This window comes from Gadus chalcogrammus, chromosome 21, assembly GCF_026213295.1.
Source record: "Gadus chalcogrammus isolate NIFS_2021 chromosome 21, NIFS_Gcha_1.0, whole genome shotgun sequence".
In the NCBI taxonomy this organism is placed as follows: Eukaryota; Metazoa; Chordata; class Actinopteri; order Gadiformes; family Gadidae; genus Gadus; species Gadus chalcogrammus.
The window spans coordinates 1,532,489-1,558,164 of record NC_079432.1 but is presented as its reverse complement, the minus strand read 5'-3'; the positions used below and the strand labels follow the sequence as shown (position 1 = coordinate 1,558,164).

General features: G+C 51.2%; 1 protein-coding gene across 1 annotated transcript; it reads left to right on the top strand.

The window, feature by feature from the left end:
• The first annotated feature begins 6,415 nt into the window (after nt 1-6,415).
• LOC130374858 (basic salivary proline-rich protein 2-like) lies at nt 6,416-9,733 on the top strand. The gene is made up of 2 exons (XM_056581835.1): nt 6,416-6,440; nt 8,832-9,733. Exons 1-2 carry the CDS (start codon nt 6,416-6,418, stop codon nt 9,731-9,733), a joined length of 927 nt encoding a protein of 308 aa, XP_056437810.1.
• Nucleotides 9,734-25,676: the final 15,943 nt, after the last annotated feature.

Sequence of the window (25,676 nt, the reverse complement as noted above, 5' to 3'; positions counted from 1 at the left end):
ACATTCTTATCACTCGCTCTCCAGTGCATCATAGAGGTGGGGAAGGTTCAGAGAGTCGCTCGAGGGCACTGTGGAACATCTGCCATGGCAGCCCTCCTCCAACCCCGGACACTTCAAAGTAAGAGCATTGTAGCCGCGTCCGTACTTAGAAAGTAGAGGAAATTAGAAAAAAATGCTGTGCTTCCTCTAAGAGGGAAAGGGCTTCCTGGCCTGGATATTCTCGTAGTTAGGGAGGTCGACTCTGAGATGAGAGGTTTTTTCGTTCAAACAGCGGTGTCAGTTTTTTCACCTGTAGACATCTTTCAGCCAGGACCCTCACCCTGTCTCCTCATTAATGTCAAAACAACCATCCAGTATCCGCCTCTCGAAGGGACCAAAGAGTGAACAGAATATTCCGGAGCCACGTCCGCTATCAGAGACTTGTATTGTTTTCTTATCACCAGTCTTACAATGCATCTTTCTTCTGACATCGGTAACCCACTGTGTTCACCAAACCTCCATACTTCCCTTGAGCCAGTCCTGATACTGTCCATAAATCAGCCCTGATACTGTCCTCAAATAAGTCCTGATACTGTCATCAAGTCAGTCTTGATACTGTCCTAATATCAGCCTTGATACTGTTCTCAAATTAGTACTGATTCTCCCCTCAAATCAGTCCTCATACTGTCCTCAAATCAGCCCTGGTACTGTCCTTGAATCAGCCCTGGTACTGTCCTTAAGTCAGCCCTGGTACTGTCCTTGAATCAGCCCTGGTACTGTCCTTAAATCAGCCCTGGTACTGTCCTTGAATCAGCCCTGGTACTGTCCTTAAATCAGCCCTGGTACTGTCCTTGACTCAGCCCTGGTACTGTCCTTAAATCAGCCCTGGTACTGTCCTTGACTCAGCCCTGGTACTGTCCTTAAATCAGCCCTGGTACTGTCCTTGACTCAGCCCTGGTACTGTCCTTAAATCAGCCCTGGTACTGTCCTTGAATCAGTCCTGATTCTGTCCTCCTACCTCCTGATTCAGCCTTCTCCTCATACCTCCTGATCCGGTCCTCCTGTCTCTCTTTGTGATTTCTGGAGGCTAAACCGGGGCTGCTGTCACCGACGTCTCCCTGCCTTGATCATCGCCCCATATGGCCCATCTCCTGAATCTTTCATGAGTTTTATAATGCCTTCGTAAAGCGCCACAGTAAATGAAGTGTCTAGATCCATTATTTACATACTGTCTCCTATACACCCTGGGTGCGCTCCGATACACACTCAGCCTGGTCGTGGTCACGTTTATCCATGTCTCTCTCACGCGCACACGCCCGCTCTGAGCAGATTGTGTGTGCGTGTGCGAGTGCGTGTGTGAGTGTGTGTGTATGTGTGTGTGAGTGTGTGTGTGCGAGTATGAGTCTGATTGTGTGTGTGTGTGTGTGTGTGTGTGTGTATGTGTGTATGTGTGTATGTGTGTGTGTGTGTGTGTGTGTGTGTGTGTGTGTGTGTGTGTGTGTGTGTGTGTGTGTGTTTGTGTGAATATGCATGAAATGGGAAGGATGGAAGCAGCCTCAGAGAATGTCCAGAGGGAAGAGAAGATCATAATATTCCAGATGTCAGGCGACGCCAAACGTTTGTCGGCACGCCAGAAGATGGCCGCCCAATGAGGAGTGATCCCTTTTAGTCGGAAACCAACTGCCAAGTGTTTTGGCAGTTGGTGGGGATGGGGGGGGGAACGCAAGGGCATCTCGGAGTGATGGAAGGGAAGTGGCCTCCCGAACGAGAGGTACTTGGTTCGATTCCCGATGCTCTCAGTTAAAAGGAAAGACGTGAATAGCATGTTTGCTAATACTCTGCGCCGGAGTGCTACGTTGGCGGCGGCGGCGGCGGCTGAGTGAATCAGTTAGACAGGTCTGAGGTCGTCTGGAGAGCTCATTGTGTAGCCGTTGAATAATGAGGGGACTTCCATTAAGGCGGACGCTATTTAGCAAGGCAGCCATCAGACAGAGCAGCACAGGGTCGGTGACAGCCGTAGCCACACTGCGAGGAAGGAGAGCACCAGGGAGGTCCACAGGACCCAGACCCAGAGAACGGGTCGGTTGAGAGAGAGTGAGAGACGGTGCTTCATATAGTTAACTTTACCGGGGAACATTTATAGCCGGGAGGCAGGAGAGGAACTTTGACCACAGGGGTTACTACACACACACACACACACACAGGCGATCACACACACACACACACACACACACACACACACACACACACACACACACACACACACACACACACACACACACACACACACACACACACACACACACACACACACACACACACACACACACAGTTATTATTGTATTATCCCGTCAGAAATGAAAGATTATGGGTATGAAAACACTAAAATAATGCAGCCTTTTATAATACATTCTGTCAATTTCCTGAAGACTATTTTATGAAACTTTTTACACTCTCAAAAAATACTGCCGGGATATTAAAACTCTGTTCTCTGTCTATTTCGAAGTCGATACAATATGCTATGGTGATATGAACCGTAGCTTACCTGGACTCTGAATAACCATCCCCCCTTACCCCCCACCCCCTTCGTATACACTCGTTGTAGGCTGCACGGCCACGCACTTAATGTATGCAGTTTTTGTATGTTGTACATCCTGGCACTCAATGTACACACTTATTGTACATGGTACATCCTTGCACTTAAAAATAGCACTTAGTATCGTGTAGCGTCTTATCCTAGCTATCTCCGTTGTATACGGGGAATGGGTGTACCTACAGTATTACAGTAGTGGTTCTATGAACTACCTACAGTAGTGGTTCTATGAACATCCTTACTGTACCGGCAGCGAAATATTGTTTATCTTTCTTGCTCAAAGTCGCTTCTATTCGCTTTGCTTTAGCGTCTGCTTAACGCCCTAAATGTAAATGCAAATGAACCCTGCTATGGAACAGTCTGTCTCTTCCAGGGTCAGATACCTCCTGCTGTACAGTCTGTACAGTCTGTGTACCCCGGAGGTACCAGACTGAACCCCATAACGGGCGGAGGGGAGCGAGGGCTGGGGGAAATCACGAGGAGATAAGCATTCATCTCCCTCCAGAGGAAAATCGATCACATATTGAATCTAAATGTTAATTCTGTTCTGTGGGGATGTGGAGGTTCCCAGCACCCACACCAGTCTGCCCCCACAACCAGGAGTACCTGTGGAGGGACTATGATGCCGGCTGGGGCTTCAGTTGCTGGAGTTCACTTTTGTTGGGGGGGGAGCGGACACACACAGCGGACACAAAGTTACTAGTCTCAACTTAATTTAGCATTTATTTTAAGTTCTCAACCGCTGATGTTCTATACAGTTGTATTTAGGTTTGAATGTTTTCTTTCTCTAGGTTTTACCTCCCTACAAGATTGACCGCGGTCCGGACCTCAGTGACCTCATAGCTGGCTACGGGCATGTCCCAAGGCCAGACCTGCTGGAGGTCCACAGAACCCCACCCACGTCAGGGTCTCAGTCCTTCTCACCGGATCAGGGGAGACTCCCGGGATGTAACGGAACCAGCAACCGATCAGAAAGCACCTGAAAACATTATAATAATAAAAACAGACGCACCGGAGGAGCCAGCGTTGAGCAGATGATGAATAAACCAACAATAAGTCGTGAATGAAGCAGACAGAAGTCATGAATAAACCAGGGAGGGATCGGGGGAGAAGCAAACAGCTACAAACCAGAATCAATCCAACAACCGACCGGGTCAAGGAAAACTAAGTCCTTCAAAATAAACAGTTGAAGTGCCTTTGAGCAACAGTAGAGTCATGGTTATTTTATAGAACACCGGCATTGGACATTATAGTGGGGAGAGAATGAATAAATCACATGCCTACTGGCAGTCGGGAGAATGTGTGTGTGTGAGCGTATGTGTGTGTGTGTGTGTTTGTTTATGCGTGTGTGTGTTTTTTATATGTGTATGCATATGTGTGTATATGTATGTGTTTGTGTGTGTTTTGTGTATATGTGAATGTGTGTATATGTGTGTGTGTGTGTGTGTGTGTGTGCTTCTGTGTGTGTCTATGCGTGTATGCGTGTGTATGCATGTATGTGTGTGTGTTTATGAATGTGTTGATGCGTGTGTGTGTGTGTAGATGTGCATATGTATGTGTATATTTGTATACGTATGTGTGTGTGTTTGTTTATACGTGAATGTGTGTAGATGTGTGTGTGTGTTTGTGTGTGCATCTGTGTGTGTTTATGCATGTATTTGTGTGTGTGTTGACGCGTGTGTGTATCTGTGCGTGTGTCCATGCATGCTGATCACGCAATGTGAATTAATTAGAAAGCGTGAGCCCTGATTGGAGGACTCAGATCCATGTTTCACATCTAATCCGTCCCGACCAATTCGAGGCATGAATCTCTTGGATTAGCCTTGGTAGCGGGCCTCGCATTAGCATACACAAACCTCTAACAACTGTGCTTAACAGCGGTGTGGCTGTGGTCTGCGCTAATGATGCCAGTGCTGCTAACAACGCGAGGATGGGTGAGAGGCAGAGCAGGAATTAATGAGGTATCGAGCATGTATTCGGTTTAGGAACGTCAAACAGAGCTGTGATCCGATTGGACGCGCTCCAGCGAGGGGTACAGGTGGGAAAATAACAAGCTGGAGCGCCCCAGCGGTCCGCTAGCCCGCTGTAGCGTCAGCGCTCGGTTAGCGTCAGCGCTAGGCAGGGCTTCAGTGCTAGGTTAGCGTCAGCGCTAGGTTAGCGTCAGCGCTAGGTTAGCGTCAGCGCAAGGTTAGTGTCAGTGCTAAATTAGTGACAGCGCTCGGTTAGCGTCAGCGCTCGGTTAGCGTCAGCGCTAGGCAGGGCTTCAGCGCTAGGTTAGTGTCAGCGCTAGGTTAGCGTCAGCGCTAGGTTAGCCTCAGCGCTAGGTTAGTGTCAGCGCTAGGTTAGCTTCAGAGCTCGGTTAGCGTCAGCGCTAGGCTAGGCTTTAACACTCCGCTCCATATGGACGCCGCCGGCCGCTGCTGCTCACGGTAACACATCGTCACGGTAACACGTCACAGCCTGAAGCTCCCCCTGCTTCGACCGTGTTCCGATTCCCCGCCCGGCGGCCGCGGCGTGGACCGGCATCGACCGGTCCCCGCAGACGGTCCGTCCCACCCGGCGGTAACCATAGCAACCGCCACCGGCAACCAGAGGCCGAAATAACAGGGGGGACTAAGTACAGGTTTGTTTATCAGCCCAGCGGGCCGCAGCTGACTGAGTGAGTAACCCCCTCTCATCACCCTGGGGGGGATGGGGACGACACTCTGACCACAAAGAGCTGCTCGTTGGGACCAATGAAAACACAAGGAATACTGGGGGGGGCGGGGCTGGAGGACGGAGAGCTGAGAGGCTGTTGATGGACATCACACGGTGCAGATGAGAAAAGATACAACACTACGTTACTGAATCAGTGGGTTGGATCGCAGTCTAAAGCCGCTGTTTACGGGCCCCTGAAGGACCGGTCCGAACGCGGCCGGCGTTTGTCTACTGAAGGCCGCAGAGAATCAGATTGTCTCTCTCACACAGAGCTAGCAGCACAATGCGGCGGAGTCTCGGTGTGTGGAATAGATAAAGAGGCAGGCCGAATGGCGCTTCGTGATCGACGCTCTGTAGAAAAAATGGGTCTTGATTTCCACCGTAATTGTCCTGAAACAGAAAAACTAAACAGAGTTCTGAGGACTGAATGATTATAGTCCATTAACCGTCTTTCTAAAGGAAGCTCAGAAAGCTCTTAAAGTGAACAACGTTGGAGAAAGAGGACAGTGAGCAGGTGGGGAATAAATCTTTCATCTTTCTCTTTAGTGTCAGGAGGGGCAGTCATCAGCGTGAACTACAGAACACTCGTCCAGTCCGGGCCAATTGATGTCCCGGTCGTTTTGTTGGCCCTGCACCCCTATTGGCTGCCGTCCCTTTCGGAGTGGCCTCTGATTGGTGGGCGTGTGGAGTTGGTAGTGGTGTAAGATGGATCACGCTCGGCTTCCTGCTACATTACCTCTGAAGAAACGATGATCAGTAATCGTGCCGCCCGATGCGTCATAAACAAAGTAGACAACGGGGATTCCTCTAGAGTCACGAGTCGATGAAAGGACATTATCTCAGTATGAACTGCTCCAGCACTCATTTGCATCACTTCGTCCACAAGCACTAGTCTGTGTCTGTGTGTGTGCATGCTTCTCCGTGGTGCCTTGCTCAAAGACCCAGCATTTACTGCTAACTGGAGGCGTTGTGCTAGTGCTGGCCGATGAAGAAGACTCCTCTGATTACATGAATGCAGCCGGATGGATTTCAAAGCGTGAATGACGTTCTCTGTCAGTGTAGGAGACTCACTAAAGGAGGGACGGTGGATGGCGGGGGGGGGGTGAACTCGTTTAGTCATGTGTCGGTTGGATTTCACGGCGCGAGATGGCTGAGATGGCTGAGGTGGAGGGTCAGGGATGGGCAGGAGCTGGAGAAGATGGCGTACTGCAGTGACAGACCACAGAACCCCTCCGCTACATGCGCCGTGTCACTTCGGTTCATCAGTCTGCTGTACCTGTTGGTGTGTGTGTTTATGAGTGTATGTGTGTGTAAATGTGTATATGTGTATACTATGTGTATGTATGTATGTGTGTGTGTGTTTCTGTGTGTGTGTGTGTGTGTGTTTCTGCGTCTCTCTGTGGTTCATTAGTCTGCTGTACCTGTAGGATGTCTTCTTGCTGTCAGTCCGCGTCCTAAAGAGAGACTTCTGTCTGCTGACCTCGTCCGTAGTCTGGAACAATCAGCTGCTTCTACCGGTCTAGCTCCCTAGCTTCATGCCCACAGCCTGTGATTGGTCCATCTAGCTTCCCCTCCGCCCCTCAACTCTTGTCAAGGCCACTCCATCCAATCACAGGTGAGGCGCCAGCCGATTGGCCCGAGCTGTTAGGGCCCCTCCTCCTTGTTCAACCAAAGTGTCTCCGGAGAGAGACTGGAATCGGTGGCTAGTTTGCCTGTGACCTTTCAACCTCTGTCTAAGTGCCGTACGTGTGTGTACGCCTGAGCGTATGCAGGCCTAACCAAGCAGACAACGCCATGTTGTCTACTTGTTATGCTCTGAGCATCACCATAACGTGATCTGATCTCCCTAATAACCACGAGTTTAGGAGTGGAACATTTCAAAATGAAACAGCGGAGACCGCAGACACCCGCCGAGCTCTGTCCTCAGTTCTGTCTATCTTCAGATGATATTCTCTCCTTATGCACTTAATCAGCAGCCAGAGGCAATAAATCGGCCTCAATTTGTTTAGAGTCAGTGTGTTTTGATTTGCTGGAATGGAGTGCAAAGCCGTTGAGAATTACATTACACTTTCATGAGGCAATATGCCAGCGCCGTCCCACCCGGCCACGCAGCTCAGGTAAGGACGAGCTATTGTTCTCCCTCCCCGCTCCTCTCGGGCTCCCCGATGGCAAATCGACACAATTTGTTTTCCATTCTGGAGGCATGACAAAGGCTTTCCAACGTACGGGAGTCGCCGCGACGCACGTCACGTGTGTGTGTGTGTGTGTGGGGGGGAGACGTATGAGGCTAGGACCACCGCTTCACCACAGAGCGCGTGTGTCACGGTCACTGATTGATGAGCGATCTCTGTCGGCGGGAAAGTCGACGGCCTGTTTGTTTTCTTCAGGTCTTTCAAATGTCGTTCTTTAGCTCGAACTGACTCAGAGGTCTCCGACTCACAGAGTTTCTCTTCAGCGGTTCCTGCGATGGGAATTGCTCCACAGAGTCTGGGAGCAAGGTCCTTCAAGTAAATACCTGACCAGTCGCTTGCAGCTCCTGGACCGTTGGGCCGCTGGCTGATGGTGGTGGTGGTGATGGAGGTGTTGGTGCTGGTGGTCTGGAGGTGTTGGATGAGGTGTTGGAGGAGGTGTTGGTGTTGGAGGAGGTGGTGGTGGAGGAGGTGTTGCTGATGGTGGAGGAGGAGGTGTTGGTGCTTCTCCCTCCAGGGTTCTGAAATCAAACGCTGCCTGGATGAAGAAAATTAAATTATTTATCTGGCTCTCAGAACAGCTCCATCTCAAAAGGTGGAATCCTTTTGTTGTTGTGCAAAATTGTTTCTGGATATTTGCATATAAAAGTGAAGCTCCGCTTACTTCAAATGCAAGCAGATAAACGATCAGGAGCACAGGAACATGACAAAAGGCAGACGATAGAAATATATGTTGGCGGGATAAACGACAAGCCGACTGCCTGCTGTCGCCCCCCTACAGTAGTCCCCATATTAATATGAACACAATCACAATCACACACACACATGACATTAAATGAGTCAGAACAGAGCATGGATACACCCACACACAGACACAGACAAAGACACACCAAGAAGTTTGATTAACAGTTAATTGACAATCAATCAGGAGTTAAGTTGACTGAACAGAGCAGCCCAGAAACAGAGACCTCTGTTGAGTGTCTGGGTTCACACGCTGTGATGGCTGTCCTCTGCCTGTCCTTCTCTTTCCCTCTCTCTCTCCCTCCCTAATTCTCTCTCTCCCTCTCACCCTCTCCCTCTCTCCCTCTCACCCTCTCCCTCTCTCCCTCACCCCCCCTCTCCCTCTCTCTCTCCCTCTCCCTCTCCCTCTCCCTCTCTCTCCCCCCCTCTCCCTCTCTCTCCCCCCCTCTCCCTCTCTCTCTCTCTCTCCCTCTCCCTCTCTCTCCCCCCCTCTCCCTCTCCCTCTCTCCCTCCCTCTCCCTCTCTCTCCCCCCCTCTCCCTCTCTCAATAATAACTGATAATTATTAATAACAGGGGCTTCATCCATTGGGAGATGAATGACAGTAATATTCCCGCTCCCGTCCTGACCCAGCGGGGGGGCTCAGCGTCGGACGCCCAGCCCGGCGGGGGGCTTCAGAGGGTAACCCCTCCCCTGCAGAGCGCTCCTCCAGCGGGGTGCAAAACGTGGAGTGGACCGCCGCTCCGGCGGACCGGGAGGAGATGGGCTCGGAGAACCGCTCGGCCCGCAGGAGAACCGCTCGGCCCGCAGGAGAACCGCTCGGCCCTCAGGAGAACCGCTCGGCCCGCAGGAGAACCGCTCGGCCCGCAGGAGAACCGCTCGGCCCTCAGGAGAACCGCTCGGCCCTCAGGAGAACCGCTCGGCCCTCAGGAGAACCGCTCGGCCCTCAGGAGAACCGCTCGGCCCTCAGGAGAACCGCTCGGCCCGCAGGAGAACCGCTCGGCCCTCAGCAGAACCGCTCGGCCCTCAGGAGAACCGCTCGGCCCGCAGGAGAACCGCTCGGCCCTCAGCAGAACCGCTCGGCCCTCAGGAGAACCGCTCGGCCCGCAGGAGAACCGCTCGGCCCTCAGGAGAACCGCTCGGCCCTCAGCAGAACCGCTCGGCCCTCAGGAGAACCGCTCGGCCCGCAGGAGAACCGCTCGGCCCTCAGGAGAACAGCTCGGCCCTCAGGAGAACCGCTCGGCCCGCAGGAGAACCGCTCGGCCCGCAGGAGAACCGCTCGGCCCTCAGGAGAACCGCTCGGCCCTCAGGAGAACCGCTCGGCCCTCAGCAGAACCGCTCGGCCCTCAGGAGAACCGCTCGGCCCGCAGGAGAACCGCTCGGCCCCCAGGAGAACCGCTCGGCCCCCAGGAACCCCCGTGGAACACAGGAGCCCCGTGGAACACAGGAGCCCCCGTGGAACACAGGAGCCCCCGTGGAACACAGGAGCCCCGTGGAACGCAGCCTCTGGGAGGAGAGCGGAGGACACCTTCTGACACATGACGGCTCCCAGATGAAACCGGGCAGACCACCCTGCAGGAGACATCTGGATGGGATTGTGTGTGTGTGTGTGTGCGTGCGTGTGCGCGTGTGTTTGTATGCTGTTTCATAGAATTGGTTTGTGTTTGGCTAGCTTTGTGTCACTTGTGTTTGCTTTGGCTCTCCGGAGGTGAGTGTGAAAGAGAGAGACTGAGAGGAGAGGGAGGCAGAGAGAGAGAGAGGGGGGTGTGTGTGATTATATGTGTTTGCTTGTGTGTGCGCGTGTGTGTGTGCTTTGCATGTGTGTGTGCGCGTGTGTGTTTCCTTTTCCATCCCATATGGTTTTACCCACTGGTTCCTACCCAGTGGATCTAGCCCAGTTAGTGGTTCTAACCCAGTTAGTGATGGGATGTGACAGCACAGACCCGTAGCCCCCCCCCCCCCTCTCCCACACAAACACAAAACCAAACAGGAAGTGAAGATCTGCGTACGTGTGCGTGTCCACTGGTTACCCCGGTAACGGACGACCCCGACCGTCTCCATGGTCGACGGCAGAGGAATGTTGAACAACAAACCAGTAACACACCAGTAGGACCGCCCTGGACCGGTTCCACCGACGGAGGGGGGGGTGCCCTTGGCCCGAGGGCGGCCGGGCACCGAGGGATGGGGTCCCAGCTCCTCCACCTGGGCGTCAGGAGGAGGGAGGCAGCGGGAGAAAAGGGAGGAGCAGAAACCCGCTGAACTGATTTCCCTAAATAAATACATATTTAATGTGCTGCCCCTGGTGGAGTGACAGGTGAGAGCTTCCCGACCCTCCCCCCCCCACCCCCCAGCTCCGACGCTCCGACGGACAGATGCCCCCCCCCCTGCCAGGGGGGGGGGCATCTGTCCGTCGGAGCGTCGGAGCGTAGGAGCGAGGTGGGGTCGATGTGACACCGGCGGGACCGCCGTGTAGATCCCAGCGATAAGAGGGGGGGGGGGGGGTCGTTACCGCGGGCGATGGGAGCGCCGGCCGGACACAGATTAAGGTGGGGCCAACAGGAGCGGGGGGGGGGGGGGGGGGGGGGAAAGGGAGGGGACCGTACCCAGAACCAGGTCCCTGGTGGAGGGGACGGACGGGTCGCAGGGACGGAGGAGGAGGAGGTGGACGGACAGGCTGGAGGGGAGGAGGAAGAGGAGGAGGAGGAGGGAGAGGAGGAGGAGGAGGAGGAGGAGGAGGAGGAGGGAGAGGAGGAGGAGGAGGAGGAGGAGGAGGAGGAGGAGGAGGAGGTGGACGGACAGGGTGGAGGGGAGGAGGAGGAGGAGGAGGAGGAGGAGGAGGGAGAGGAGGAGGAGGAGGAGGAGGAGGAGGAGGAGGAGGAGGAGGAGGAGGAGGAGGACGGACAAGCTGGAGGGGGCAAGGAGGAGCTGGAGGGTCTGGAGGAGGAGGAGGAGGGGGTGCAGGCGTCCGTAAGCCTTCACCGGATGACAGAGTGGCCCTGGGAGCGACTCTCCCACTAAGGGGCCCCCAACGCCAGCTAACCCAGTTAAGGTGGCATCACCGGTGAAGATGGCCAGAAGGCCACGGGGCTCTGCAAACTTCCTACACCCCCGGAGGAGGAGGTGGAGGAGGAGGAGGAGGTGGTGGAGGAGGAGGTGGAGGAGGAGGAGGAGGAGGTGGAGGAGGAGGAGGTGGAGGAGGAGGTGGAGGAGGAGGGCGGTGGCTGGCCAGTCTCCAGCAGCAGAGGTTCGAGTCCCAGAAAGCGTTTAGAGAGCAGCTGGAGTTCAGCGCTCCAGATGGATCGGCTTTCTGCTCTCATTAGGAACTCGGTTGAAGAGGAGTCGTTTCACTGGACACCAGCCTGGAGGTGCCTGGAGGGGCCGCAGGTTCCGGTCCTAGGCGGGGTCCTGCACTGACCGCTGATCGTTCCTGCCCTTCGTCGATACAGGATACCAGGGAACATTCCTCCTCAAGGTTTTTTAATAAAGGTTCAGATTCTCTAATCGGTTTTCGGTTCAAAACCCCTCAACTACCTTTAAGCATGTTTTAGCAATCTAACCAATGCACTGTTTAAACTACAAGTCGATTTGGATATGCGTGCGTGCGTGCGTGCGTACGTGCCTGTGTGCTTGCATGCATGAGTGAGTGAGTGAGTGAGTGAGTGAGTGAGTGAGTGAGTGAGTGAGTGAGTGAGTGAGTGAGTGAGTGAGTGAGTGAGTGAGTGAGTGAGTGAGTGAGTGAGTGAGTGAGTGAGTGATTGCGTGCGTGCGTGCGTGCGTGCGTGCGTGCGTGCGTGCGTGCGTGCGTGCGTGCGTGCGTGCGTGCGTGCGTGCGTGCGTGCGTGCGTGCGTGCGTGCGTGCGTGCGTGCGTGCGTGCGTGCGTGCGTGCGTGCGTGCGTGCGTGCGTGCGTGCGTGAGTGAGTGTGTCTGTGCATTTACGTAACCAGTTTTGTAAATGAATATTTAATGTTACATTCACCATAATGTATTCAAAATACTTATTACAGCAATTATACACAAGTAATTAGACATTCACTCCATTTTTTACCCTGCATTAATATTAAATTGGCACTGCTGCAATTTGTACACAGGACCGCAGGGAAGTCATGAAATACAAAAAGGAATTACTTTGCAAGCATGAAATTAATTTGAGCGAGATTTATTTTCGTTTAAAAACACCATTTTATGAGAGAGAAAATTGCCTCCGCTCACTCTTGTTCACGCATCGGAACAGGACGCGTCACGGATCGGAACAGAGAGACATGTTCTCAGACATATTTAACCGCTGTTGCTAAGCGTGCGTTAAATAGAACTGCGCGTTACATAACCGCGAGCTAACCTCGATTCCACCGCAGCACCTGAATAGAATGACCCATGCCATGTTGGTGTGTTAGCTCGCTAGAATAGCTCCGGGGCCCAGCGAGGGCTGAAGTGCCCTGGAAAGGCTTTAGCGTGATCTCAGCCAGCGCTCTGCTGACAATCAAATCCATAACCTGAGAACTGGCAACGCTATGCTACCCAAATGCTATGCTATGCTACTCACTTTATAACATCAACACTAGCAACGCTATGCTACCCAAAGTCACTTAATAACATGAAAACTAGCGATGCAATGCTACCCAAAGTCACTTTATAACCTGAGAACTAGCAACGCTATGCTACCCAAAGTCACTTTATAACCTGAGAACTAGCAACGCTATGCTACCCAAAGTCACTTTATAACATGAAAACTAGCGATGCTATGCTACCCAAAGTCAATTACTAACATGAAAACTAGCGATGCTATGCTACCAAAAGTCACTTTATAACCTGAAAACTAGCGATGCTATGCTACCAAAAGTCACTTTATAACACAGCAGAGCTGCAACAATTTATAACTAGTTGCAGCTGTGCTATGCTACATGAAATGACTTCATTACCTGAACTCTGAAAGTGACATCATAGCCTTAAAGCTAGCAGCAGCAGCAGCACTTAACTAAGCAAAGTGACTTCAGCCCCTGATGGTTCTTATGCACAAATGTTCTTTTGAGAGTTTAAACAGCATCTTCAACGGTTTCAGAAACTTTTTTGTCTTGAATGTCTTTTGAACACATGACTAGAACTGATACTGATGGGTAGATTTTGATTATACATAACTGTATCATACCTATAAATATATAATTCATATCGGCTCATAGAAGAAATGTTAAATTGAACTGAAATGAACACATAGAACCCATGTGGACAAAGAGCTCATATTGATAACTTATTATAATCCGTATGACTGCCATTGATATTCATTACTGCTACTGCTGTTCATAACTGCCATTGATATAAATAACTGCCATTGATAGCTCTGACATCGTTAAAGAGGTTGGAGGCAGAGATGTTCAAAGACCGGAGTGTAATGAATTAATTATAGAGATACCGCAACAAACGTACGGCTCCGCGTAGGTTTTGTCTGCTTATTAATTTAGTCGCAAATCGGTTTCATTCTGAAAGGAACGGAGGAGACAGAAACTAAATCCACTGATTAGCAAACTTACAATCTCGTCTCAAAGAGAATGTCTTCGTCTGCAAAATGCCACGGTTGGATTACGTTCTGAACAGATTCTAACCTCAGATGGAGGACCCGACGCCCCTTTCTGCAGAGCTCAGTACCCCCACAGGGGTCCCCAACTGGTTCAGGGCCCCTGAGGAGGGTCGTTTGGCCCCGGATCAACCAGATATTCTGGGAAGTAAAACAAGCAATAGTTCGGAATTAGCATATCAAAAAACGGAGACGAGTCAATACTTAAATAGTCTCAATACTTACATAATAATAACATCGTCTTATGAAATACAATATTAGAGGGTTAGGGTTAGGGTTAGGGTTAGGGCAATCATTTATTTGAATTATTATTTCTTTATAATAATAAAGTGACACAAAACTGTGGCCTTGACCCGCTTGAAAACCTCTGCCATATAATACATTCTCTACTCCTTTGTGCTTTTGGGCAAGGCACTTAAACCTGGTGTGAGACCTTCTCACGCCAGTTAGAACTTCACTAACTGTGGAGGTCTAATATGGACCTGGTTCTCTGCTGGCTACAGGCCCATAGTTAGAACTCCACTAACTGAAGGTCTAATATGTCAGGTCCATAGTTACAGCTTTAGTTGCCAGCAGTTCCCCCAAAACTGTCAAATCAATCACAAACCAACAACCTAATCACATACATTAATTATGATGTCTTACTAAATGTTACAACCTCGTTATCCAATTACATCGACGTAAGTGTTCCCGGCAACTCCTTGTCAAGGTGCCTTTGAGCGAGACGCTGCAGCACAGCGGGGCTCCCGGGGGAATCCGTCACAGCCTATATTCTATGTGAAGCAGGCCACGGCTAAAAGAAGAGCAGTGGGGGCCGAGGAGAGCCCTCTCTTCTGACAAGGGAACCGGTTCAGACCCATCCAATAAAACAGGACGGACTGCTGGAGTCCACAGTCCATCTGTCCCTGGTCTATAGCCACGTCGGGACCTCCCAGGACCATCCCTCTGAGCCCCTCAGACTCCTCCAACACTCCAACGGCTCCTCGAGACACTGACGGCGCTCATCGCGCTAGGGCGTTCATCGTGTGTCGTCCGCGCTCAGAGAAACAGCGCGCACTCTTTCACTCAAAGTGAAAGTGAAACCGATCCATTCAAACTCCCCCCCCGAGAAGTGAGAGAACTGCCTCATGAGACCAGCCCACTCTGTCGGGGTCGATCTCTCACAGGATGGTCGATGAACCGACCATCGAACCTACAGATTAACTGAGCGATGAACTGACAGATGAACCGACAGGTGAACCGACAGAAGAATGGAGCAACGGACCGAAAGATTAACCGATAGATGAACCAATAGATGAAATGACCGATGAAACGACCGACGAACCGAACAATGAACATAGCAACGAACCCAGCGACGAACTGAGCGACAAATCGTGGATGAAACGGGGATGACCTGTAGGTAGGACGGCTAGCCGCTGAAGGGGTCCGCTGGTCTACGTTTCCCTAGGGGCCCCCCGCCAGCTCCGGAGCCCTGATTTGGTCCCTGGCAGTAAGATGGACCTCCCCCCCCCGGGCGCTGACAGTGAAGCAAGGGCCAGGAACACTCCGACAACCCCGTAAATATCGCCCTGCTCTCAGGGGAAATAAATCAAGACAAGGACAAAGTCAGTCAGATCGCCAGCAAGCTTTAGTCAATACCGCATGCATTAACTCCAACATCACGGTGCCCACTCCATAGCAACTCACACGCCTAGATAGTCAGGCCTCTGGATAACTGTCCATAATGTCTATAACTTTTGCTATTGTCTACTACTGTCACTATGTACAGCTAGTGTTCTCATACATATTTTCTCATACACGTCTTGTTGAAAAACGTGCTGTGATCGGGTTCTAATCCCGCCAACCGTCTCGTTCTTCCCGTTGATCGTTCAGGACATCCACCTCCTACGCAGGTGGAGACACAGAAACATCTGCTCCTCCAGGCTCAACTGACGGAGACTACGCACACACAGATCAGATTGACAGCTCATTATTTACCCCAATACCAATTTAATTAGCCATCCCATAACGGTCCGCCTGTCACAGAACCGGAGGGAGTGTTGGGTTCCTCGGCTGACTGCCACTGTCACAGGAGGTGGTTTTAAACAGAGGGGAACACAATCACCTGGAGACGTTATTGACTCCAGAGAACACAGCGTTGTGGCGGCTGGCTGTCGATGCCGGGCTGAGGCATACAGCTTTCACTTCTAATCGAGTTCTCCTTTTTCTCTGTGCGTTTAATTAAAGGCGGTGCGATGGACCGCTGCCAGTCCCACTCTGGCGAGAGTCTGGAGGTATTTGCGGCGGCTGGGTCGCACAGAGCGCTCCATCACAGCTCTCCGCACACCCCGGCCTTGGATGGGAACCGTGTGTTAAATCCATCTCAATCAGGTCAAACACAAAGCCAGGCGAGGCAGAGCCAGAGTGAGGAACAGCAGTCAGCGTCTGCCTCATTAAAGCCTCCGCTTCATTCTCCGCCAGCGCTGCTGCTTTCAAACAGAGGAACTGTCGAGTGAGCCGTCCAATCACAAGCCCCCGGTCTTGAGAGGGAAATGTTTTTTTTCTAAACAACGTCTCCTGTAAGTTGGTAATTTCCAATGCAGGCAGCGGCGTTTGCCTGGACTTGGTTCCATTTGAATCCGCTCCGGTGTCATCCTGGTTCGTTACCATTCTTCTCTGAGCTGAAGTTTTAAAAGGCTTCTCCTCAATGGAGCTGCTTCCATCTCTGTCACAGACTGTACATGCAAATGAGATGGGTGTAATTACTGCAACAAAAAGAGTTTAAATGATTCTTTAACACCATTATCGTCATGACATGGATAAGATGTAAAACTGGGCTTTTAATCGTCTGGGAACTGGAAAGAAGTGTAGATGCTAAAATATCACAATCTCAGTACTGGTTTATTTTATAAAACACAAAATGGAAATCCAAAACCATCTCACCGTTTGAAAAGCCGACAAGAAAAAGATATTCGAGCCGTTAACCACGTCGACATTAACTTCCACTTCCTGGACTCCATAGAAAACGTCAAGACGGAGGAAACAACTCAAGGTCAAAGGTAAAATTTACGTCCCAGTAGACAAACCGATCAATAAAGGCAGACTATTGGCAGCGGTAAACGGGTCGAGTCGATCCAATCACGGATGACCTGAAGAGATTTGACAGGAAGTCCCTGGGGACGCTCCACCGTTGCGTCACGAGAACAGCGCCCTCTGTTGGTGGACCGATCAGGGATCAGACCAGCTTCTCCGTACGGGCGGTCTGAAGGGATCATTGATGAAACAAGTGTTTTCATCATCATTTCAATTTCAGTGTTCCTGCAAAATACATTTAGATTTAGGGCGATTTGCAACTGCTTTTTCCAAAATAAGTACACTTGTCAGAAAATAAACGATAAATTGCTGTCGGTACACTAAGGATGTTCATAAAACCAAGTGCCAAGCACTAACAATCACTAGGTAAACCCATTCCCCGTACACAAAAGAGATAGCTAGGATAAGACGCAACACGCAACATACCCACCTCAATGAGGATAAATAAAATCTCAGCCATGAGAATGTTATCTGATCCTCTCGTTTGAGGTCACAATGTGCAACACAGTGTTTAAATGATCCATCTCAACGTCGACTCACTCCCTACGCTTCAAGGTTCCCTGCCTCAGAAAGTGAGTGAGAGGGAGAGAGGCCGTTGTATGTCATCCATAAATATTCAGCGCTTCCGGGGAGTGGGAGCAAGACTGCGGGCCAAGGCAGTCCCCGTCCACCAGATCGCTCCGGCATCAATATTTCATGGCAGAAGACACACACGGCTGCCTTAGCGGCCAGGTGGAGCTGGCACGCACGGAGCTCTCTGTGTCACGGACACGAGGCCGCGGGATGTTATCTGAACCCCAGTGAGGAAAGGAACTCGCTTGACCTTCGGAGCGTATTCTGTTCGATCACAATGGCATCACCCCAGCGGGAGGAGGAGCAAGACTACCACATGAGAAGGTCCACCCTGTGAGCAGGACTACACACTGAGTAGGACTACGTCCTGAGCGGACTCATCCTGACGCCTCTGGACCAGCAGGCCGGCATGGTGGACCCCTCGTCTGTATGAAGGGGTGAATTTGAGGCATTGATGGGGCAGGGCTTTGATGCCCCAGGTCTATGAAGCCAGTCCATCTAGCCAGCGTCCCTCCTACGGCTTTAGGGAGCGCGGTTCCAATTTGGCAGGCAAAAATATCTCAACCAATCCTAACGACGTTCTGCGTTGATCGGTTCAGCCTGCTGTCTGCCTGTCTGTCTTACCGTCAAACCATCCATCCACTCAAACCTCCATTCATCCTCCCTCCATCCGACCCTCGTGGTCAGCCCCAGGCGGCTCTGCTCCACCTGCCGCGGTGACAGGAGAACCAAGGGCCAGATGCTGATGGAAACATCAGCTCAGTCCTGAGGCCACAAGGGGAATGTCTGGGGGTCCAGATGCTGAATGAAACATCAGCTCAGTCCTGAGGCCACAAGGGGAATGTCTGGGGGTCCAGATGCTGAATGAAACATCAGCTCAGTCCTGAGGCCACAAGGGGAATGTCTGGGGGTCCAGATGCTGAATGAAACATCAGCTCAGTCCTGAGGCCACAAGGGGAATGTCTGGTTCTGCGCTGAGCCAGGAGACCAGCTCCAACATCTGCTTCAGGGACCCAAGACCAGTCCAAACCGAACTAGGGAACCAACAGGAAACCAACTGTTAGCTCATCCCACATCCACAGAGGCACAGACGGAAAGATAGAGAGAGAGACAGACAGACAGAGAGAGAGAGAGAAAGATATACATTATGCCTTAACAACCCATCCCGCCGAGACACACAAACAGACAGTAAAAACACATCCCAAGAGAGAGACAGAGAGAGAGAGAGAGAGAGCCAGAGAGACAGAGACAGAGACAGAGACAGAGACAGACAGACAGACAGACAGACAGACAGACAGACAGACAGACAGACAGACAGACAGACAGACAGACAGAGGTGCAACTCCTGAAGAAGCCCTCCTACGCGCGGTGAGCGGTGATTCACAGGTTGGACTCTCGCTCAGTAGAGTGTGAACAGGGCTCCATCAATCCTCTGCTGTTGGCAGAACTCCTTCACTCTAAGCTGGCTGCTGGTAATGCAGCCCGGGCACAATGCAGCGCGCCACAGCACTCACCTCATGGTGCTGCTTTTAACAAGCAAACATGAATAATGCGGTCATGGAAGACAGCCTTTCTATTTCTGTGGTTTCTCACTGATCTGGAGCCAGGGCTATAGGGCTAAACACAGATTCACACAGAGCCGTCTGTCAATCTGTCCGTCTGTCTGTCTACCTGTCTACATGCAAGTCTGTCTGTCTACCTGTCTTTCGGTCTAACTGCCTGTCTGACTTTCAGTCCGTCTGTTTGTCTACCTGTCTGTCAGTCTGTCTGTCTGTCTGTCTGTCTGTCTATCTGCCAGTCCATCTACCTATCTGTCTACCTTCCAGTCTGTCTACAAGTCTGTAAGTCTACCTTTCCGTCAACCTGTCGATGTATATCAGTCTGTCTTTCTACATTTGTCTTTCCGTCTGACTGTCCATCCGTGTAACCCTCCACATATCTGTCTCTCTGTCCCTCTGTATATCTAACTCTCAGTATAGCTACTCTGTCTGTCTCTCTGTCCCTCCCTATGTATTTGTCTGTGGTCCTTCGTTGTATCATCTATCACACTGGAACAACAATCTGGAGAGGAACCAAATCGCCCGGGCCGTCCTTCAGACATTAGCGGGTGAATGGGCTGTGACTACACCTGCTCTGGTAGGCTGGGTCTGCTCTGCATGAGGCCACTTGGAGTTCAGGCCGCGGCCCGCTCCCCTCTGACTGGCCAATCAGGGCAGCTGTCCCCTGATTGGTTGGAGAACGCATCGCCTGTCAATCACAGGTGGATGAAAAGCAGCACTGCTGAATGGGAGATGGGGAGGGAGGGGGAAGGGGAGGGAGGGAGAAGGGGAGGGAGGGAGAAGGGGAGGGAGGGAGGAGAGAGGGAGCAGACCTTGGTTTCTGAATGCTGCTTGGTTCCTGTTTACTACTCTGTATCTGACCTGCAGCGTCTCTAAGGACTGCGTGTTCTAGTCCTCCACAACACTCAAACTCATCACACAGCCCTGAGCGCAACCAGAGAGGAGGAGAAGCTACTGAAGCTCCTGGACTCTTCTCGCTGTGTTGTGCTACCATACAGACCGGTTCTGTGTGGTGCACTCTATAAAGACACGTTCTGCGTGTTACTACATTATAAAGTCTGGTTCTGTGTTACGAGCATATTTAGACCTGTCTGCGTTAGGACCCAACCCTCCCATGTCCTTAATGGAGGATCCACAGGCTCGCGCTCAGACAGATAGGTCTGCCACCTCAGAGAATGATCGCTTATCACTTCCTTAGTTCTGAGGTGAGCCAGTGAGTCTGTAAAGAAGAACCAGACTCTCTCCAGATCACGTCTGGAGTGGTCAGACCGAGCCGCAGGACTCGACGGCGGCGGCGGTGTTATTAGGTTCAGGAGTTGAAGGGGAGCGAGGCTTGCCGGTGTGCAGGTGTGTGAAGTGAACCTTTAATAGGAAACATGACTGAGTGGGCGACAGGTGTATCAGATGATGGGTCCAACATGGAGACCGCAGTGAGAGGAATCTCTCCACCGTCAGAGAGAGGTGAGCACGCCGGTGCCTCATCCTTCATCCTGCGGGCTTCCTCATCGGCCAGGATTCAATCGGGAACGTCGGGAACGGTGTGATGAATAAGAATCACCGTGGCACGTCAAGATCCAAAGAACCGACACTGGGCTGGTTCCATGTTTGGAGGAGTTGGGTGATAATCAAGGAACATTCAGCCGCAGAACGGGAACTCACCGTCTCAGAGACGCTGTGAGGAAAAAGGGCGTGTTTCAGAATTATGGTTTGATCTTGATGAATGTACGGAACGCTGCAATTAGGTGGGCTCTGCTGCTGCTAATTGCTGTGATTATCATCTCTAGTCTAATACCTAATCTCAATGGATCAGGGAACAGTACCACAGGAAATGTATTTCAGGAAATTATAGTTTCGCCATACTGTGGTTGATTTTATGACTGGAAATGGAATCATCGTTTTTTTTTTTTAATAATGGTGACACAAAGATGGCAAGAAATGTATTTATAAACTAAATAAAATGAGGAATATGCGATGCAGATTTGAATGTTTTATCAAAAGCTACGAGGCCAGTAGCCCAACGACCGGCTAGCTCGATGTCATGAAGCCAACTAGGAAGATGGGGTCGAGAGTGGTGGAGCAGGACGGGTGGGGTTGGGGGTGGAGCAGGACGGTTTGGGTCGGGGGAGGAGCATGAGAGGGGTGGGTTCATGGGTGGAGCAGGACGGTTTGGGTCGGGGGTGGAGCATGAGAGGGGTGGGTTCATGGGTGGAGCATGAGAGGGGTGGGTTCATGGGTGGAGCATGAGAGGGGGGGGTTCATGGGTGGAGCATGAGAGGGGTGGGTTCATGGGTGGAGTAGGACGGCTGGGGTCCTGGGTGTTGCAGGACGGGTGGGGTCGGGGTGGAGCAGGAGACGGTCGGGGTCGAGGCTGGAGCAGGACGGGTGGGGTAAGGGGTGGTGCTGTTGGAGCTAGCCCTGTCAGCTGACATGCCTGTGAAAGCCACTAACAGGATGACCTCCGTGCGGGAAGTGGAGCGCGTAAAGCGGGATTATGTCTGAGGAGAAGATAAACTGATTATCCCCCGAGCGGTGCGCCTCTGTTTTAACCTCCTCACTCCTGCACACGTCCCAGAAGGCCCTGCACCTCGCAGTTGGGGGGTTTGTGTGTGGAAGGCCGTGCGCGTTCGCTGGGTGCCGTTGTTCTGGAGGGGCGAGTCCGGGTTGGAAGTCGGACCTGAGCGTCGCTCGGGGATCTTCAGAGGCGCAGGCCGTCGACGGGGGAACCGCCGCCATGCTAATCCGCAGGATCTCAGGCACCGTGACTTCAGCCTGATCCAGAGGACGCCTGCTCCTCCCGCTGCCACCCCCCGCCCTGCCCTGCTCCTCCTGATCGTAGGGTTTGGATAAAGAAGGACGGTGTGTCGTTCGTTAGGAGGACGAATCAAAATGTCCAGGAACTCAGGACTCCTTCTGCTGGTGTTCCTGGCGCTCCACGCCGGAGGAAGTGCACGTAAGTCAGCGCGTTCCTCCGCTAATGCTCCGTCTCCGGGGCCGTGTTGTGGCTCACAGGACGTTCCCTTACGTCAGCTCTAAGTCCTCCTTGAGTTCTGCTACAGGCGACAGGAGACGATTGATTTCCGATCGGTGGGGTGGACAGATGGCTCTGGGAGAGAGCGTCTGAACCGTGTCTCCCCACACCAATACTAAAACTGGGTGGCAGAGAGACAAGGCAAAACATATCACCGCAGCACAGGGAGACGGCCTTGAGGCCTTGGATGCCAACGCTGCTTCAGACATGACACAAGCAGAGTAGGACGCACACGTAACAAAAGTCCTTTGATACAAAACCATTTTCTTTCTGAGAGAGGGCCAGGAAGCCAAACCTTAGGGCTGGAGGATATGCAACATATTTCAGAATACAGCCCATGTGTGCAGAGGAGCATGCAATGAATGAGAAGGCTTAATTAAAAACATTGATTAGCTGGTTGTACTTTTAATGTGGCATCCTGGCTCTCCTGGAGAAATAAAGACTGAGATGTTTAATTTCACACAGAGGCATGTTACTGAGAGCATTCCGAGGGGCGGAATGAAGAGAAGGAATACCATCGGTCGGGAATGCGGTCTGGGTTTCCTAGGAGACCAGATAAATGTCTGTTATAACCGATGATTATGCTACCTACCTAATCGCATGCAGTAAGGGGTTGCATTCGCAACCACCACATATATATGCTGCTATGGATTGGCACTGAGTGCGTGCTACGATCGAGATGAGTCTGTTCTCTCTGAGACCTTAGAGCGCCGGTGCTGGAGATGCTGTCACTCCCTTCAGCGACTCAAAGATGGCGTCTTTGAGACGTCAAGCTCTCGCCATAGAAGGCTTTGTTTAACCAGCACCAACATGTCACTGGATCTCTTCATTCTGCCAGCTCTGACTGCAGACATGGTTAGCCTTGAGCCAATCGCTTTATTAACCAATGGTAAATGTCTTTTATGTCATTTTCCATGAAGGACACTCCAGCATTTCCAGAATTTCCAGATTTCTAAACGATGGCTGCCCCTCATTATTATTCACACAAAAAAAAGACCCAAAGATTAACGTTTCCAATGTGCTCTATTCGGAATGCTAAGCTAAGGTTTACTAACTGTTTGCTAACCCAAACGACTACGCTACGTTGTGTGTAAGGCCTGCTTAACCCTGACCCGGGTTCTAAACCTGCACCTTGACCTAACCGTGACCCTGATCCTAACCCTGATCCTAAACCTTGAACCTACCCTGGACCTAACCATGACCCTGATACAAACCCTGATCCTAACCCTTGACCCTACCCTGGACCTAACCATGACCTCCAGGCACGGCGTTATGGGTGGGCCTGACGGACCTAGGACCACCCCTGTTCAACAGGCCAACCCAAAACTTTTCTTCAAAAAAATAAAGATAAAGCTTAATATATTTCTATCATTATTATTATTACTCTTTTTAAAAGGCTTCTGAAATGCTTTATTTTTGCAATGCAGCCAACTTTGTTGATATTGATGCTTAATCCGATTTGCATTGAAGGGCTGTTATATTCATGGATGACCGTGAATAGTATTAGTTATTATCTCGTAGTAGCCGAGGCTACATTTGAATGCATCTTCTTTGTATAATAAGCCAAGCTCAGTCTGTTGCTAATCGAAATATTGTTGAAAACTTAAAACAATTAAACAAAATTATGAAATAGTCAGCCTCCTGTCGGACTCATGCCTTAAATCTAGTGTCAGATATGGTGCGTAATGGAGACTCCAAAGCGCTCTTCTTTCGTCAGAACCAAGAGACATCTTTTTGATGTAAATTCGATTAGACGCTCCGTGGTTCCGGGGGGGAGGGGGGGAGGGGGCTTGGGTAGAGGTGTTGCTGCGTTGTCTCTACAACAGAGACAATAACTCAGCGATATCAACATGAGCAGTTCTAACTGGAGAGACAGTGAAATCGGCGAGCTGCTGACCATCATGGGAAAGAAGGTGACGCAGTCGCATTTAACAAAGACGTTGAAAGATGGTGCGATCTACGAGAAAGACGCAGAATAACGTTCCTTGCGTGCCAAGCCGCGACCAAACTGGCTTGGCAGTGTAAAGAGGCCTAAGGAGCGAACGCGGATAGGTCCGTCCTATGCACCGAAACGTTTTACAATGCAACAAAATATTTAAAGAACGTCAAGCCATTCAAATCTCTATATGCACAGATAGTATAACAGTATATTAGTCAGTCATTTGTATTAGGTTAAACAGGGATTTGATAACGTTTTTAATTTAAGGACCTCCCACAATTGGTCTGGCCCACCCACAACTGGAATCCTGGCGCCGTGCCTGCCCTGATCATTACCCACATGGACCTAACCATGACCCAGACCGTACCCTGATCCTAACCCTAACCCTAACCCCAACACTGACCCTGACCTCATCCCTGCCTTTCTCTAATCGCCAGCAGTAGATCCACACACTGAGCCTGTCAAAACACTTTTTACTATAAAAAGGCCACTCTACACTAAGCATATCCCAAACCCCATTCTAACCCTTAGGGCCGGTTTATACTCCTCCGTTAAGCGCTGTACGTAGACTCGGAGAGCCTGTCGGAGACCCGCTTACGTTCGCATCCAATATTTCAACTATCAATCGACACAACGGAGACGGCAAGGGCTGTGATTGGTCCTCAGCCCTTGCCTAGGACCAATCTGCCGTTTTACTTGCCTTACCAATAAAACATCAAATATACTAATTTACAAAACTATTTACATGGTTAGTTAGTAGTCAAAATATTAGATAGATCGGGCGGCGTATCCGACATCCCGACGGAGAACTTTGAATGCTCGAGGGGTCTTCGTAGTTAGGAGTCGGATTACGGAATACGGAGTCGGAGAAGTATACTTTGGCCTTCACACTAACCCTTCCACTAACCTTCCACCTAACTCCATTCTAACCCTTAGACTAACCCTAACTCAATTCCAACCCTTAAACTAACCCTAACCCTTAAACAAACTACATTCTAACCCTTAGACTAACCCTAACTCCATTCTAACTATAAGGCTAACCCTTAAACTAACTCTGAATCCTGACTCTGACCTGGGTAACCCCCCTGAGTCCCTAGCCCGTCCCTCTCCCCTCTACCTACTGGTTAGGCAGCACCGGGCTGGAGTCCCTAACCCTTCCCTCTACCTACTGGTTAGGCAGCACCGGGCTGGAGTCCCTAACCCTTCCCTCTCCCCTCTACCTACTGGTTAGGCAGCACCGGGCTGGACTCGATGACCAGGCAGACCAACCCGGGGCGTTTAGCGGAGCTCCTGAGCAAGTCTGACGGCTCGCTGTCCAAACACGAGCGCCACAGAGCCAAGAGGTCCGTCTTCTTACACTCTGGAGTGAGGATCTGCCCCAAGGAGACCCTGGAACAAGTCCTGGCCAGCCACCAGGCCTACTACCAGCTCAGAGGTATGGACGCGGGGTCTGGAACCTTCTGAGGGTCCCCCAGACTCTAGGAAGGTGAACGTCTTATGACCACCATCCAATGTTCATGTGTTTCCCAAGTATGAGCCTGCTGTTGAGCTCAGATAAAGTTAGGGGATGTTAACAGCTCTATAGAGTATGAACTAGTGTCCAGCTCAGATATACTGACGTTAGGGGATGTAAACGGCTCTATAGAGTATGAACTAGTGTCCAGCTCAGATATACTGACGTTAGGGGATGTAAACAGCTCTATAGAGTATGAACTAGTGTCCAGCTCAGATATACTGACG

What these genes read in the sequence shown, in the direction of transcription:
- LOC130374858 (XM_056581835.1), top strand. Translation starts at nt 6,416, where the DNA reads ATGGCTGAGATGGCTGAGGTGGAGG. An exon ending in TGAGATGGCTGAGGTGGAGG is followed by an intron (nt 6,441 to 8,831) that starts GTCAGGGATGGG and finishes GTCCTGACCCAG; the next exon opens with CGGGGGGGCTCAGCGTCGGA.